The sequence below is a fragment of the Scyliorhinus canicula genome, chromosome 23 (genome assembly GCF_902713615.1).
Source record: "Scyliorhinus canicula chromosome 23, sScyCan1.1, whole genome shotgun sequence".
NCBI lineage: Eukaryota > Metazoa > Chordata > Chondrichthyes > Carcharhiniformes > Scyliorhinidae > Scyliorhinus > Scyliorhinus canicula.
The window spans coordinates 670016-683820 of NC_052168.1; the positions used below are offsets into that span (position 1 = coordinate 670016).

Here is a 13805-nt window from a genome sequence, read left to right on the forward strand (position 1 = left end):
CAAATTCCCAACCTGGCCCAACCAAATCCCAAATTCCCAACCTGGCCCAACCAAATCCCAAATTCCCAACCTGGCCCAACCAAATCCCAAATTCCCAACCTGGCCCAACCAAATCCCAAATTCCCAACCTGGCCCAACCAAATCCCAAATTCCCAACCTGGCCCAACAAATCCAAATCCCAACCAAATCCCAAATTCCCAACCTGGCCCAACCAAATCCCAAATTCCCAACCAAATCCCAAATTCCCAACCTGGCCCAACCAAATCCCAAATTCCCAACCTGGCCCAACCAAATCCCAAATTCCCAACCTGGCCCAACCATATCCCAAATTCCCAACCTGGCCCAACCAAATCCCAAATTCCCAACCTGGCCCAACCAAATCCCAAATTCCCAACCAAATCCCAATTCCCAACCTGGCCCAACCAAATCCCAAATTCCCAACCTGGCCCAACCAAATCCCAAATTCCCAACCAAATCCCAAATTCCCAACCTGGCCCAACCAAATCATTTTTCAAAATTAATTTAGAGCACCCAATTCTTTATTTTTTCTAATTCAGGAGCAATTTAGCGCGGCCAATCCACCTACCCTGCACATCTTTGGGTTGTGGGGGTGAAACCCACGCAGACACGGGGAGAATGTGCAAACTCCACACGGACAGTGACCCAGAGCCAGGATTCAAACCGGGACCTCGGCGCCATGAGGCAGCAATGCTAACCACTGCGCCACCACTGGGTTTGGGAGTTTGGGGGGGGGGGGGGGGGGGGGGGTGTCCAGGATAAGGAAGGTGCTATTACAGAGAGGATGGCAGTCAGGGAGGTTGGGTCTGCCGAATTTACTGTATTACTACGGCCGGTGAACGTGGAGAAGGTGCAGGGCTGGGTTTGGGGCACACGGTCAGTTAGGATGGAGGACAGTCTGGGCAGGGGGTCGAGGCTGAGGACTTTGGCAACAGCGCCGCTCCTGATGACCCCGGGGAAATACTCAGGCAGTCCAGTGGTAGTGGCAACACTCCGGATCTGGAGGGGTCAAGGGAAATGCCGATTCGAGGGATTCATAGATTTGAACGAAGGAGATGGGATGAGAATTTGGGTATTTTGTCTCACGGTGCTGAGGTCCCAGGTTCGATCCTGTCCCTGGGTCACTGTCTGTGTGGAGTTTGCACATTCTCCCTGTGTTTGCGTGGGTTTCGCCCCCACAACACAAAGATGTGCAGGGTAGGTGGATTGGCCGTGATAAATTGCCCTTATGTGTCCAAAATTGCCCTTCGTGTTGGGTGGGGTTACTGGGTTATGGGGATAGGGTGGAGGTGTGGGCTTGGGTAGAATGCTCTTTCCAAGAGCTGGTGCGTACTCGATGGGCCGAATGGCCTCCTTCTGCACTGTAAATTCTATGATAATCTATGACAAAGGATTTTTTTTCTGAGAGGCCAGTTTGCGAAGCTGGACAAACTGGGGAAGAAATAGGAGTTGGGTCAGGGCGAGATGTTTAGGTATATATGCAGATCCGAGATTTTTCCAGGAAGGAGGTACAGAGCTTTCCAATGGCACCGGCCCCCACACTGTTGGGAGAGATATTGACGGCGGGGAGATTGGGGCAAGGGGCAAGGGGTGGTGTCAGCGATTTATGGAGTAATTCTGGAGAAGATAAGGTATCACTGGATGGGATTAAGACAAAGTGGGAAGACAAAGTAGCTTCGTTGACAATTTGGAGGCAGTTTCGCCAACACTTCGGGATGGGGGCAGGGTCAAGGGAAATGCCGATTCAGGGGAACCACAGATTTGAGCCAGGGAGGTGGGATGGAAATTTTCGGAAATGGGAGGAGAAGGGGATGAAGATACTAAAAGATTTGTTTCTTCGGGGTCGGTTTTCAGGATTGAAGGAGCTGGAAGTGAAGTATGGGCTGGAGCAGGGGAAACGTTTAGATACATGCAGGTTCGAGATTTTGCCAGGAAGGAGATACAGAGCTTCCCGGTGGAGACGGCCTCCACATTGCTGGAGGAGGTGCTGATGACAGTGGGACTGGAGAAGGGGGTAGTGTCAGCGGTGTACGGAGCTATTTTGGAAGAGGAGAAGGCACCACTGGAAGGGATCAAAGCAAAATGGGAGGAAGAGTTGGGAGAGGTTATAGAGGAGGGGATCTGGTGTGAGGTGCTCCGGAGAGTAAATGCCTCCACCTCGTACGCGAGGTTGGGGCTGATACAGCTGAAGGTGGTATACAGAGCGCACCTCACAAGGGCGAGGATCAGCCGATTCTTTGAAGGGGTAGAAGCTGTGTGTGAACATTGCGCGGTGGGGGGGGGGGGGGGGGGGGTTAAATCACGTTCATATGTTTTGGTCCTGTCCAAAGCTAGGGGAGTACTGGAAGGAGGTTTTAGGGTAATTTATAAAGTGGTGCACGTGAAACTGGACCCGGATCCCCGGGAGACCATATTCGGGGTGTCGGATCAGCCAGGGTTGGAGACGGGTGCAGGGGTAGATATCGTAGCCTTCGCCTCGTTAATCGCCCGAAGGCGGATCCTGCTGGGATGGAGAGCAACCTCTCCACCCTGTGCCCTGGCGTGGCGGGGGGACCTGTTGGAATACTTGACCCTTGAGAAGGTTAAGTTTGAACTGAGGGGAAGCTCGGAGGGGTTCTCCAATTCATGGGCATTATTCATTCTGCACTTTCAAGAACTGGATAACATCGGGCATTAGTTTGGGGGGGGGGGTGGGGGGGGGGGGGTGGTGTGTGTTGATGGTGACTATGGGTGATTCCTGATTCCTTTTTGCCATTTGTTTGTGTGAACATGTGGGCTAATGTGTGGGGGTTGATGGGAGGATGGGATCGTTGTTATTGATATATTCGTTACTGATTATTGTTTATTGTTGGGTGTAAATTTGGGAGAAAATGTGAAAAAGGAGAATAAAAAATCTTTTTTTTTTTAAAAAAGTAATTGAATTGCATTTTTTAAATAAATTTAGATTACCCAATTCATTTTTTTCAATTAAGGGGCAATTTAGCACGGCCAATCCACCTACCCTGCACATCTTTGGGTCGTGAGGGCGAAACCCACGTAGACACGGGGAGAATGTGCAAACTCCACACGGACAGTGACCCAGAGCCGGGATCGAACCTGGGATCTCAGCGCCGTGAGGCAGCAGTGCTAACCACTGTGTCGTGCTGCCCAATTGAATTGCATTTAAGCCAATTAGAACTCAAGATTTAACATCACTGTTAAAGTGGTTTAGCATAGTGGGCTAAACAGCTGGCTTGTAATACAGAACACCACCAGCAGCGCGCGTTCAATTCCCGTACCGGCCTCTCCGAACAGGCGCCGAAATGTGGCGACGAGGGTCTTTTCACAGTAACTTTATTGAAGCATAATTGTGACAATAAGCGATTATCATCATTATCTTCAGATTGCTGGCTGTTTTATTTGCAAGAACTACATTTGGCTCTCTCCCAGTGATATCTGTTTGTTACTGTCCTCTCTTCAGTCTACTTCCTTTGTTTCTTATTTCCCCCGAGGCTGTGTCCCACGATGACTACAAGTTCACAATTGTTGGCAGCCCTCCAGTGTCTGTCAAAAGTAACTATTCTTCATGTGTGATCCTGGTGGGTGAACCTGTATAGATTGAAGGATGTCACAGGCATGTCTGATCGTGTCCCCACTCAATGCTGCCACACATTCAATGCACCAGTGGCTACAGGATAGTGATTACGAACAGGAAAACAAGGTGATTTCCTTTCCCTCCCTTTCCTGGGGCAAGAAAGCTTTAGTATCCCTTCAGTCAGAATTGACTGGGTAATGTAGCGTGGGGCCCAAAGGTCGGCCAGTTGGCAAAAGTGGGTCAAGGAAAAAGGTTTGAACAACAATCCTCTACACTGTCCTCAGCAAACACTCCCAGAACAGCAACAATGCAGAGTAAAATTATAATTCTACTTACAAAGAAAATCAGGTTGAAAACAAAAAGAAAGTATTTTGTGACAACGATGCAGCCCTTTGTCGCCATCTTGGATTTTGGCACCTACAAAACAAAAACAAAAAAGTGTAAAAACATCCTGCAGGAGGGAAAATTCTCCGACAGACAGAGCACGACAGGAGGAGGAGAGAGAACATGGGATGTAGGGTGAGCGAAACGAGGGGGTGAAGACATCAAACGACAGCAGAGAGGGGTAAAGATAGAGAGGGAAGTGTACATAGAGAGGGGGAGAGAGAGAAAGGGTGGGAAGAGCGAGAGAGGCCACAGTGAGACAAGGGAGGCAGAGAGGCCGTAACAATTTGACGCACTCCACACCCAGGATGCCCACTCAATGCCCAGTTGGTGCCAGTAGCCAGTGGGAGGGATCAGGTTGTACAGATTTGAAAGTTAGGGTCTGCAAAATATTCCCACTCTGTAATAGGGTGTGGGGTGGGCTTGGGAGGGTGTGGCGGACGAGGAGAGACACGTCACAAAACGTGAAGGGACATTGCACATGAAACTGGTAAAAAGAAATTCAAATGAAAATGCTGTGACATTCAAAAGCTCAAATATTTGTATTTTAGGGGCTTCACAGAGTACTCAATGCTGATTGGTCTAAAGATGAAGCATCATAATGAGACTCAGTAAACAGCCTTATACACATCACAAGCACACCGACTGGGCAGCTCAACCCGCTGGAACACACTGGGCAGCTCAACCCGCTGGAACACACTGGGCAGCTCAACCCACTGGAACACACTGGGCAGCTCAACCCCACTGGAACACACCGACTGGGCAGCTCAACCCACTGGAACACACCGACTGGGCAGCTCAACCCGCTGGAACACACCGACTGGGCAGCTCAACCCACTGGAACACACTGGGCAGCTCAACCCGCTGGAACACACCGACTGGGCAGCTCAACCCACTGGAACACACTGGGCAGCTCAACCCGCTGGAACACACCGACTGGGCAGCTCAACCCACTGGAACACACTGGGCAGCTCAACCCGCTGGAACACACCGACTGGCAGCTCAACCCACTGGAACACACTGGGCAGCTCAACCCACTGGAACACACCGACTGGGCAGCTCAACCCACTGGAACACACTGGGCAGCTCAACCCGCTGGAACACACCGACTGGGCAGCTCAACCCACTGGAACACACCGACTGGGCAGCTCAACCCACTGGAACACACTGGGCAGCTCAACCCGCTGGAACACACCGACTGGGCAGCTCAACCCGCTGGAACACACCGACTGGGCAGCTCAACCCACTGGAACACACCGACTGGGCAGCTCAACCCACTGGAACACACCGACTGGGCAGCTCAACCCGCTGGAACACACCGACTGGGCAGCTCAACCCGCTGGAACACACTGGGCAGCTCAACCCGCTGGAACACATCGACTGGGCAGCTCAACCCACTGGAACACACTGGGCAGCTCAACCCGCTGGAACACACCGACTGGGCAGCTCAACCCACTGGAACACACCGACTGGGCAGCTCAACCCGCTGGAACACACTGGGCAGCTCAACCCGCTGGAACACACCGACTGGGCAGCTCAACCCGCTGGAACACACCGACTGGGCAGCTCAACCCACTGGAACACACCGACTGGGCAGCTCAACCCGCTGGAACACACTGGGCAGCTCAACCCGCTGGAACACACTGGGCAGCTCAACCCACTGGAACACACCGACTGGGCAGCTCAACCCGCTGGAACACACCGACTGGGCAGCTCAACCCACTGGAACACACTGGGCAGCTCAACCCACTGGAACACACCGACTGGGCAGCTCAACCCGCTGGAACACACTGACTGGGTCAACCCGCTGACATCTCCACAGAGAGTCGATTAGGCATCCATACAATGTACACGAGTAAGAAAACACCTCAGATTGTTGCACCCCCTCAGCACGGACCCTGCGGAGCCCCCTCGGCACGGACTCTGGGGGGCCCCTAGGCACGGAGCCCCCTCGGCACGGACTCTGGGGGCCCCTCGGCACGGACCCTGCGGAGCCCCCTCGGCACGGACCCTGCGGAGCCCCCTCGGCACGGACCCTGCGGAGCCCCCTCGGCACGGACCCTGCCGAGCCCCCTCGGCACGGAGCCCCCTCGGCACGGACTCTGGGGGGCCCCTAGGCACGGAGCCCCCTCGGCACGGACTCTGGGGGCCCCTCGGCACGGACCCTGCGGAGCCCCCTCGGCACGGACTCTGGGGGGCCCCTAGGCACGGACCCTGCCGGGCCCCCTCGGCACGGACCCTGGGGGGCCCCTCGGCACGGACCCTGCCGAGCCCCCTCGGCACGGACTCTGGGGGGCCCCTAGGCACGGAGCCCCCTCGGCACGGACTCTGGGGGCCCCTCGGCACGGACCCTGCGGAGCCCCCTCGGCACGGACCCTGCCGAGCCCCCTCGGCACGGACTCTGGGGGGCCCCTCGGCACGGACCCTGCGGAGCCCCCTCGGCACGGACTCTGGGGGGCCCCTAGGCACGGACCCTGGGGGGCCCCCTCGGCACGGACTCTGGGGGCCCCTCGGCACGGACCCTGCGGAGCCCCCTCGGCACGGACCCTGCGGAGCCCCCTCGGCACGGACCCTGGGGGGCCCCCTCGGCACGGACTCTGGGGGCCCCTCGGCACGGACCCTGCGGAGCCCCCTCGGCACGGACCCTGGGGAGCCCCCTCGGCACGGACCCTGGGGGGCCCCCTCGGCACGGACCCTGGGGGGCCCCCTCGGCACGGACCCTGCGGAGCCCCCTCGGCACGGACCCTGCCGAGCCCCCTCGGCACGGACCCTGGGGGGCCCCTCGGCACGGACCCTGCGGAGCCCCCTCGGCACGGACCCTGCGGAGCCCCCTCGGCATGGACCCTGCGGAGCCCCTCTGCACGGACCCTGCCGAGCCCCCTCGGCACGGACTCTGGGGGGCCCCTCGGCACGGACTCTGGGGGGCCCCTCGGCACGGACTCTGGGGGGCCCCTCGGCACGGACCCTGCGGCCCTGCGGAGCCCCCTCGGCACTGACCCTGGGGGGCCCCCTCGGCACGGACCCTGGGGGGCCCCCTCGGCACGGACCCTGGGGGGCCCCCTCGGCACGGACCCTGCGGAGCCCCCTCAGCGCATTCAGCCTCTGATCTCCGGGTAAGCGTTCTCCAAGGCAGCCTTCAGGACGCGCGACAACGCAGAATCGCTGAGCAGAAACTTATAGCCAAGTTCCACACACGAGTGCGGCCTCAACCGGGACCTGGGATTCAAGTCCCATTACATTCACCCCCCACCATCTGTGACCCAAGCCAGCAATCCAACCTGGGACCCTGGTGCTGTGAAACCATAGTGCTAGCCACTGTGCTACCGTGTCACCTGATGAAGGAGCTACGCTCCGAAAGCTAGTGATTCCAAGTAAACCTGTTGGACTTTAACCTGGTGTTGTCAGACTTCTCACAATAATCGACTCTCGGAAGTGGTTATAAATGAAGCTCCAGTTCCTGTTTATTGTCGTTTAGTAAATGCAAATTGGCTGCTCAGTTTCCAACAGTTTAACACGGACCACACACCTAAAGCTCATTAGTGTGGCGCAGTGGTTAGCACTGCTGCCTCACAGCAGCAGGGTCCCAGGTTCAATTCCAGCCTCGTGTCACTGTCTGTGGGGAGTCTGCACGTTCTCCCCATATCTACGTGGGTTTCCTCCGGGTGCTCCGGTTTCCTCCCACAGTCCAAAGATGTGCAGGTCAGGTGGATTGGCCAGGTTAAAATTGTCCTTAGTGTCCAAAAAGTTAGGTGGGGTTACAGGGATAGGGTGGGGGCGTGGGCCGAGGTAGGGTGTTCGTTCAGAGGGTCAGTGTCAGCTCGATGGGCCAAATGGCTCCATCTGCACTGTAGGGATTCTTTGATTATCTGTAGAGAGCTATGGGGCATATCAATATTGTGAAAGGTGTGGCACATATCTGTCCAGGTTAGGAATAAGGGGTTTCTAGTCCCAGAAGGTAAAATTAGGGAGCTGTAATTTTTAGCAGTATTTTTCCAATCCAAATTTGGAAATACAGAGTCTAATAATGGGTTGTTCAGATACCCAAACTCAGCTGGGCCCTGGACCCTGTCCATTGCTCAGATTGCTGGGTCCAACCGATAGTAGAAAGGACCCCAGGCTGGCTTCTAAATCCAATGAATGATGGAGAGCAAAGGTCAGGCGGGGCCGAGATTAACATTGAAATAAATAACAGCTCATTCCCAAATCTCGAGATTTGGAAGAATTTATAAAAAGAACACAAAAGAAAATTACAGCACAGGAACAGGCCCTTCTGCCCTCCCAGCCTGCGCCGATCCAGATCCTTTATCTAAACCTGTCGCCTATTTTCCAAGGATCTACTTCCCTCTCTTCCCCACCCGTTCATATATCTGTCTAGATGCATCTTAAATGATGCTATCGTGCCCGCCTCTACCACCTCCGCTGGCAAAGCGTTCCAGGCACCCACCACCCTCTGCGTAAAAAACTTCCCACGCACATCTCCCTTAAACTTTCCCCCTCTCGCCTTGAAATCGTGACCCCTTGTAACTGACAACCCCACTCTTGGGAAAAGCTTGTTGCTATCCACCCTGTCCATACCTCTCATAATTTTGTAGACCTCAATCAGGTCCCCCTCTCAACCTCCGTCTTTCCAACAAAAACAATCCTAATCTACTCAACCTTTCTTCATAGCTAGCACCCTCCATACCAGGCAACATCCTGGTGAACCTCCTCTGCACCCTCCCTAAAGCATGATCAGGAGTTTGGCATTACTGATTCAGTTTCCCAGACCTCCGACTAATTGAAATGCAGAGCAGTGCTACAGTTCAACGCACTTGTACAAAAGCAGAGAAATTCTATTCCTTCACTCAGTCGTGGCAGTAGTTAATGAATTCCATTTTACTGGAACTTTTGTAAGTTGAGATGCTGAACTCACAGCTGCTTGTTGGCAGACAGCAGCACCTACATTGTTCTTGGCAGCAAAGGTCCTGTCTGGACTCAATCAAACTCAAAGTCAGGAGAACACACAGATAAACCAGACCAACATCAATAACCAAAGCATCAAGACACAGGGAAGGGGGGCCCTAATAGCGTGGAAAAGGGACATTATTCTCCCAACCCTGGAACAGTTCCTCCCGCTCATCTCCCGCTGAAACGAGGAATCTCAGTTTTATTTTATGGGATCCAGGCTCAGTCTAACATACCGAGGGAACTTCCTCAGAACAGAGAAAGAACCAATAGGCTGGGGGGAGAGAGAGGGGAAATCATAAGAAAGAAGAGAAATTAATAAGTTCACGGCTGATCAGATTGTGGCTTTAACTGCACTTGTCTTCCCTCTAACCCACCCCCCAAACCCTCAAAATCCTTATAGATCAGAATTCAGACTGAATTAGGAACTGTCCCCCAGTGAGAGTCAGCACCTTCAGGAACTGTGTCCCAGTGAGAGTCAGCACCTTCAGGAACTGTGTCCCAGTGAGAGTCAGCACCTTCAGGAACTGTGTCCCAGTGAGAGTCAGCACCTTCAGGAACTGTGTTCGAGAGAGAGTCAGCACCTTCAGGAATTGTGTCCCAGTGAGAGTCAGCACCTTCAGGAACTGTGTCCCAGTGAGAGTCAGCACCTTCAGGAACTGTGTCCCAGTGAGAGTCAGCACCTTCAGGAACTGTCCTCCAGTGAGTCAGCACCTTCAGGAACTGTGTCCCAGTGAGAGTCAGCACCTTCAGGAACTGTCCCCCAGTGAGAGTCAGCACCTTCAGGAACTGTACCCCAGTGAGAGTCAGCACCTTCAAGAACTGTCTCCCAGTGAGAGTCAGCACCTTCAGGAACTGTACCCCAGTGAGAGTCAGTGCCTTCAGGAACTGTACCCCAGTGAGAGTCAGCACCTTCAGGAACTGTGTCCCAGTGAGAGTCAGCACCTTCAGGAACTGTGTTCCAGTGAGAGTCAGCACCTTCAGGAACTGTGTCCCAGTGAGAGTCAGCACCTTCAGGAACTGTCCCCCAGTGAGAGTCAGCACCTTCAGGAACTGTGTCCCAGTGAGAGTCAGCACCTTCAGGAACTGTGTCCCAGTGAGAGTCAGCACCTTCAGGAACTGTGTCCGAGAGAGAGTCAGCACCTTCAGGAACTGTGTCCCAGGGAGATTCAGCACCTTCAGGAACTGTGTCCCAGTGAGAGTCAGCACCTTCAGGAACTGTGTCCCAGTGAGAGTCAGCACCTTCAGGAACTGTGTCCCAGTGAGAGTCAGCACCTTCAGGAACTGTGTCCGAGAGAGAGTCAGCACCTTCAGGAACTGTTCCCCAGCGAGAGTCAGTACCTTCAGGAACTGTGTCCCAGTGAGAGTCAGCACCTTCAGGAACTGTGTCCCAGTGAGAGTCAGCACCTTCAGGAACTGTCCCCCAGTGAGAGTCAGCACCTTCAGGAACTGTGTCCCAGTGAGAGTCAGCACCTTCAGGAACTGTACCCCAGTGAGAGTCAGCACCTTCAAGAACTGTCTCCCAGTGAGAGTCAGCACCTTCAGGAACTGTACCCCAGTGAGAGTCAGCACCTTCAGGAACTGTACCCCAGTGAGAGTCAGCACCTTCAGGAACTGTGTCCCAGTGAGAGTCAGCACCTTCAGGAACTGTGTCCCAGTGAGAGTCAGCACCTTCAGGAACTGTCCCCCAGTGAGAGTCAGCACCTTCAGGAACTGTGTCCCAGTGAGAGTCAGCACCTTCAGGAACTGTGTCCGAGAGAGAGTCAGCACCTTCAGGAACTGTCCCCCAGCGAGAGTCAGCACCTTCAGGAACTGTGTCCGAGAGAGAGTCAGCACCTTCAGGAACTGTCCCCCAGCGAGAGTCAGCACCTTCAGGAACTGTCCCCCAGCGAGAGTCAGCACCTTCAGGAACTGTGTCCCAGTGAGAGTCAGCACCTTCAGGAACTGTGTCCCAGTGAGAGTCAGCACCTTCAGGAACTGTGTCCCAGTGAGAGTCAGCACCTTCAGAAACTGTGTCCCAGTGAGAGTCAGCACCTTCAGGAACTGTGTCCCAGTGAGAGTCAGCACCTTCAGGAACTGTCCCCCAGCGAGAGTCAGCACCTTCAGGAACTGTGTCCCAGTGAGAGTCAGCACCTTCAGGAACTGTGTCCCAGTGAGAGTCAGCACCTTCAGGAACTGTGTCCCAGTGAGAGTCAGCACCTTTAGGAACTGTCCCTCAGTGAGAGTCAGCACCTTCAGGAACTGTGTCCCAGTGAGAGTCAGCACCTTCAGGAACTGTGTCCCAGTGAGAGTCAGCACCTTCAGGAACTGTGTCCCAGGGAGAGTCAGCACCTTCAGGAACTGTGTCCCAGTGAGAGTCAGCACCTTCAGGAACTGTGTCCCAGTGAGAGTCAGCGCCTTCAGGAACTGTGTCCCAGTGAGAGTCAGCACCTTCAGGAACTGTCGCCCAGTGAGAGTCAGCACCTTCAGGAACTGTCGCCCAGTGAGTCAGCACCTTCAGGAACTGTGTCCCAGAGAGTCAGCATTCCTGAATGAGTGGCCAGAGAGAATCACCAACAATCTAAATTGTCTTGAAAGTTTAAGGTACGATAGAGTATGATTCTGGTCCTTATCTCTAACATGCAAATTTCACACATGTCTGCTCCCAGTCAGATTCAGATGCTGTAAAGCCCTCTATGTCTGGCGGTCCCCAGGTTCCCAGTGAAATCAGCGAATTACAATTAAACCAAGACCTCTTCAGCCTGTGCTTTAAATTGTTAGAAATTCGGTCTGGACACTTTTCTGACTATCTGATAATGATACAATATTTAATCAGTGCCCAAATGCTCCAAATTAAATGAATTACAACCCAACAAAACACTAACCATTTCTGAACAGGAACTCCACAGTGTGAAATATTGCAAAAATGTCTTTCAACCAAAATATGATTCTCGTATATCTCGACAAAGGTTTAAGAAGAAGGCAGAGGGTCACCAGCACCGGCTCACAGTTCCTGTACAATCAGTAATTTAACAAGGTTGATGCTCCTCAGTTCCTCCCCCCACCCCATGTGCACCCACCCACATCAGCAATCCTCGGGGACGTGCAACACACTCAGCTGAAGGCAAATGCGGTTTGAGAGTCAGAAGCAACATGTTGGTTGCTCTTCAAAAACACGACAAAAGCCTCCTACACGATTTGCAAAGGTTTAGAGATTCCACGCACATGATACCGAGGGGGAAGCACAGACAGTGGCAGATGTTGGTTGCAGAGGATTTAAATAAACCCAAATCTTACAACTGGTCGCGAATGAAAACACAGCTGTGACATTATTTTAAATGCAAGTTCCTGATTCTCGTCAGATCTTTTCATCCTTGTTGCTGTCATCTTGTTTGGGTCCCATGAGGTCCACAATGTACAAACCAGTTTGCTCAACCTGTCATTAATCTCCCTTCATTTCAGTTTGATGAAGAGCTCACGTGGCTGAAAGGGACCAGGCTAGGTCTGATCAATTATTTGTTGTTCCTTTTGTTTTATCTCTCGGTCTACTGCCCCTGTCTTTCTCACCCCCTCTCCTCCATGTACCCCCAACCCCGTCCTCTACTTCCCTCCCGTGTTTCCCAAATTCAACAGAATTCTGAATCCAGAGTCACTGTGCCAAGAAAATCTCTCATGGGAAGTTGAGATGTTCCACGGAGAGAGCAGCGCCCCCAGTAACTCGATCGGTGTCCAGACTCACCGGTCAGTAACTCTAACAACGTGCTTACAACCCAGCTCCACTCGCCGGTCAGTATCTCTAACCACGTGCTTATAACCTAGCTCTACTCGCCGGTCAGTAACTCTAACCACGTGCTTACAACCCAGCTCCACTCGCTGGTCAGTAACTCTAACCACGTGCTTATAACCCAGCTCCACTCGCTGGTCAGTAACTCTAACCACGTGCTTATAACCCAGCTCCACTCACCGGTCAGTAACTCTAACAACGTGCTTACAACCCAGCTCCACTCGCCGGTCAGTAACTCTAACCACGTGCTTATAACCTAGCTCCACTCACCGGTCAGTAACTCTAACCATGTGCTTATAACCCAGCTCCACTCGCTGGTCAGTAACTCTAACCACGTGCTTATAACCTAGCTCCACTCACCGGTCAGTAACTCTAACCACGTGCTTATAACCCAGCTCCACTCGCTGGTCAGTAACTCTAACCACGTGCTTATAACCTAGCTCCAGACTCACCAGTCAGAACTTAAAAATGGATGTTTTCTGCGTGTGCAATGAACTGGTGTAAATGGTGTTCATTCCACAGAGATTCTGTACCAGAAGAAAATGTATATCCCATTTGTTGTATTATGTACTCTGGGATAACACAGGATGCAGCTTTAACCAAAAGATACTCCAGATCTTGAAGTTAGTTCAATCTGATTTATTGAACCTGTCACACAGTTAGCTCAGTTCTCTGTGAGTTCGACTCTCTGCTAACCTAAGTGTGGTTACTCTGTCTGACTGAACCAGACTAGCTCTTCGCCACGTGCTGGAGGTGTGATACTGTACATACACCCTGACTCACTCTGTAGATGCTGATCAGTGGAAAGAGGCGGAGTGTGAGCGCCTCGTGCCTTTTACAGTGAGATACCACCCGAGTGTCCTGCCTGCTCATTGGTCATGTCCTGTTCTCTGTGTTCATTCGCTGCCTGTCTGTATGTCATTATCTGCATGGCTGCATATCATGACATCTCCCTTTTTGTGTTTTGTTGGCATATGTGAACGTATTTACATGTGAAGACAGCTGTCTAATGTGAGAAAACAGTCTGTGGGGCTTGCGTCTGATCCTTGTCGACCGCCGGAGAGGTGGTGGTGGGGACGAAGGAGCCTTGACAGGCGGGATTGAAGCCTGACTGGTGGCCTC

The 13805-nt window shown here is 53.2% G+C and overlaps 1 protein-coding gene across 1 annotated transcript in view; it reads right to left on the bottom strand.

Moving 5' to 3' along the window:
- Nucleotides 1-13805, bottom strand: part of LOC119956610 (leukocyte antigen CD37-like) — a 55216-nt gene that overhangs the window by 29080 nt on the left and 12331 nt on the right. Inside the window, exon 2 of the mRNA XM_038783948.1 lies at nucleotides 3929-4009. Coding sequence (XP_038639876.1) covers nucleotides 3929-4009 — 81 coding nt within the window. The remainder of the gene's footprint in view (nucleotides 1-3928; nucleotides 4010-13805) is intronic.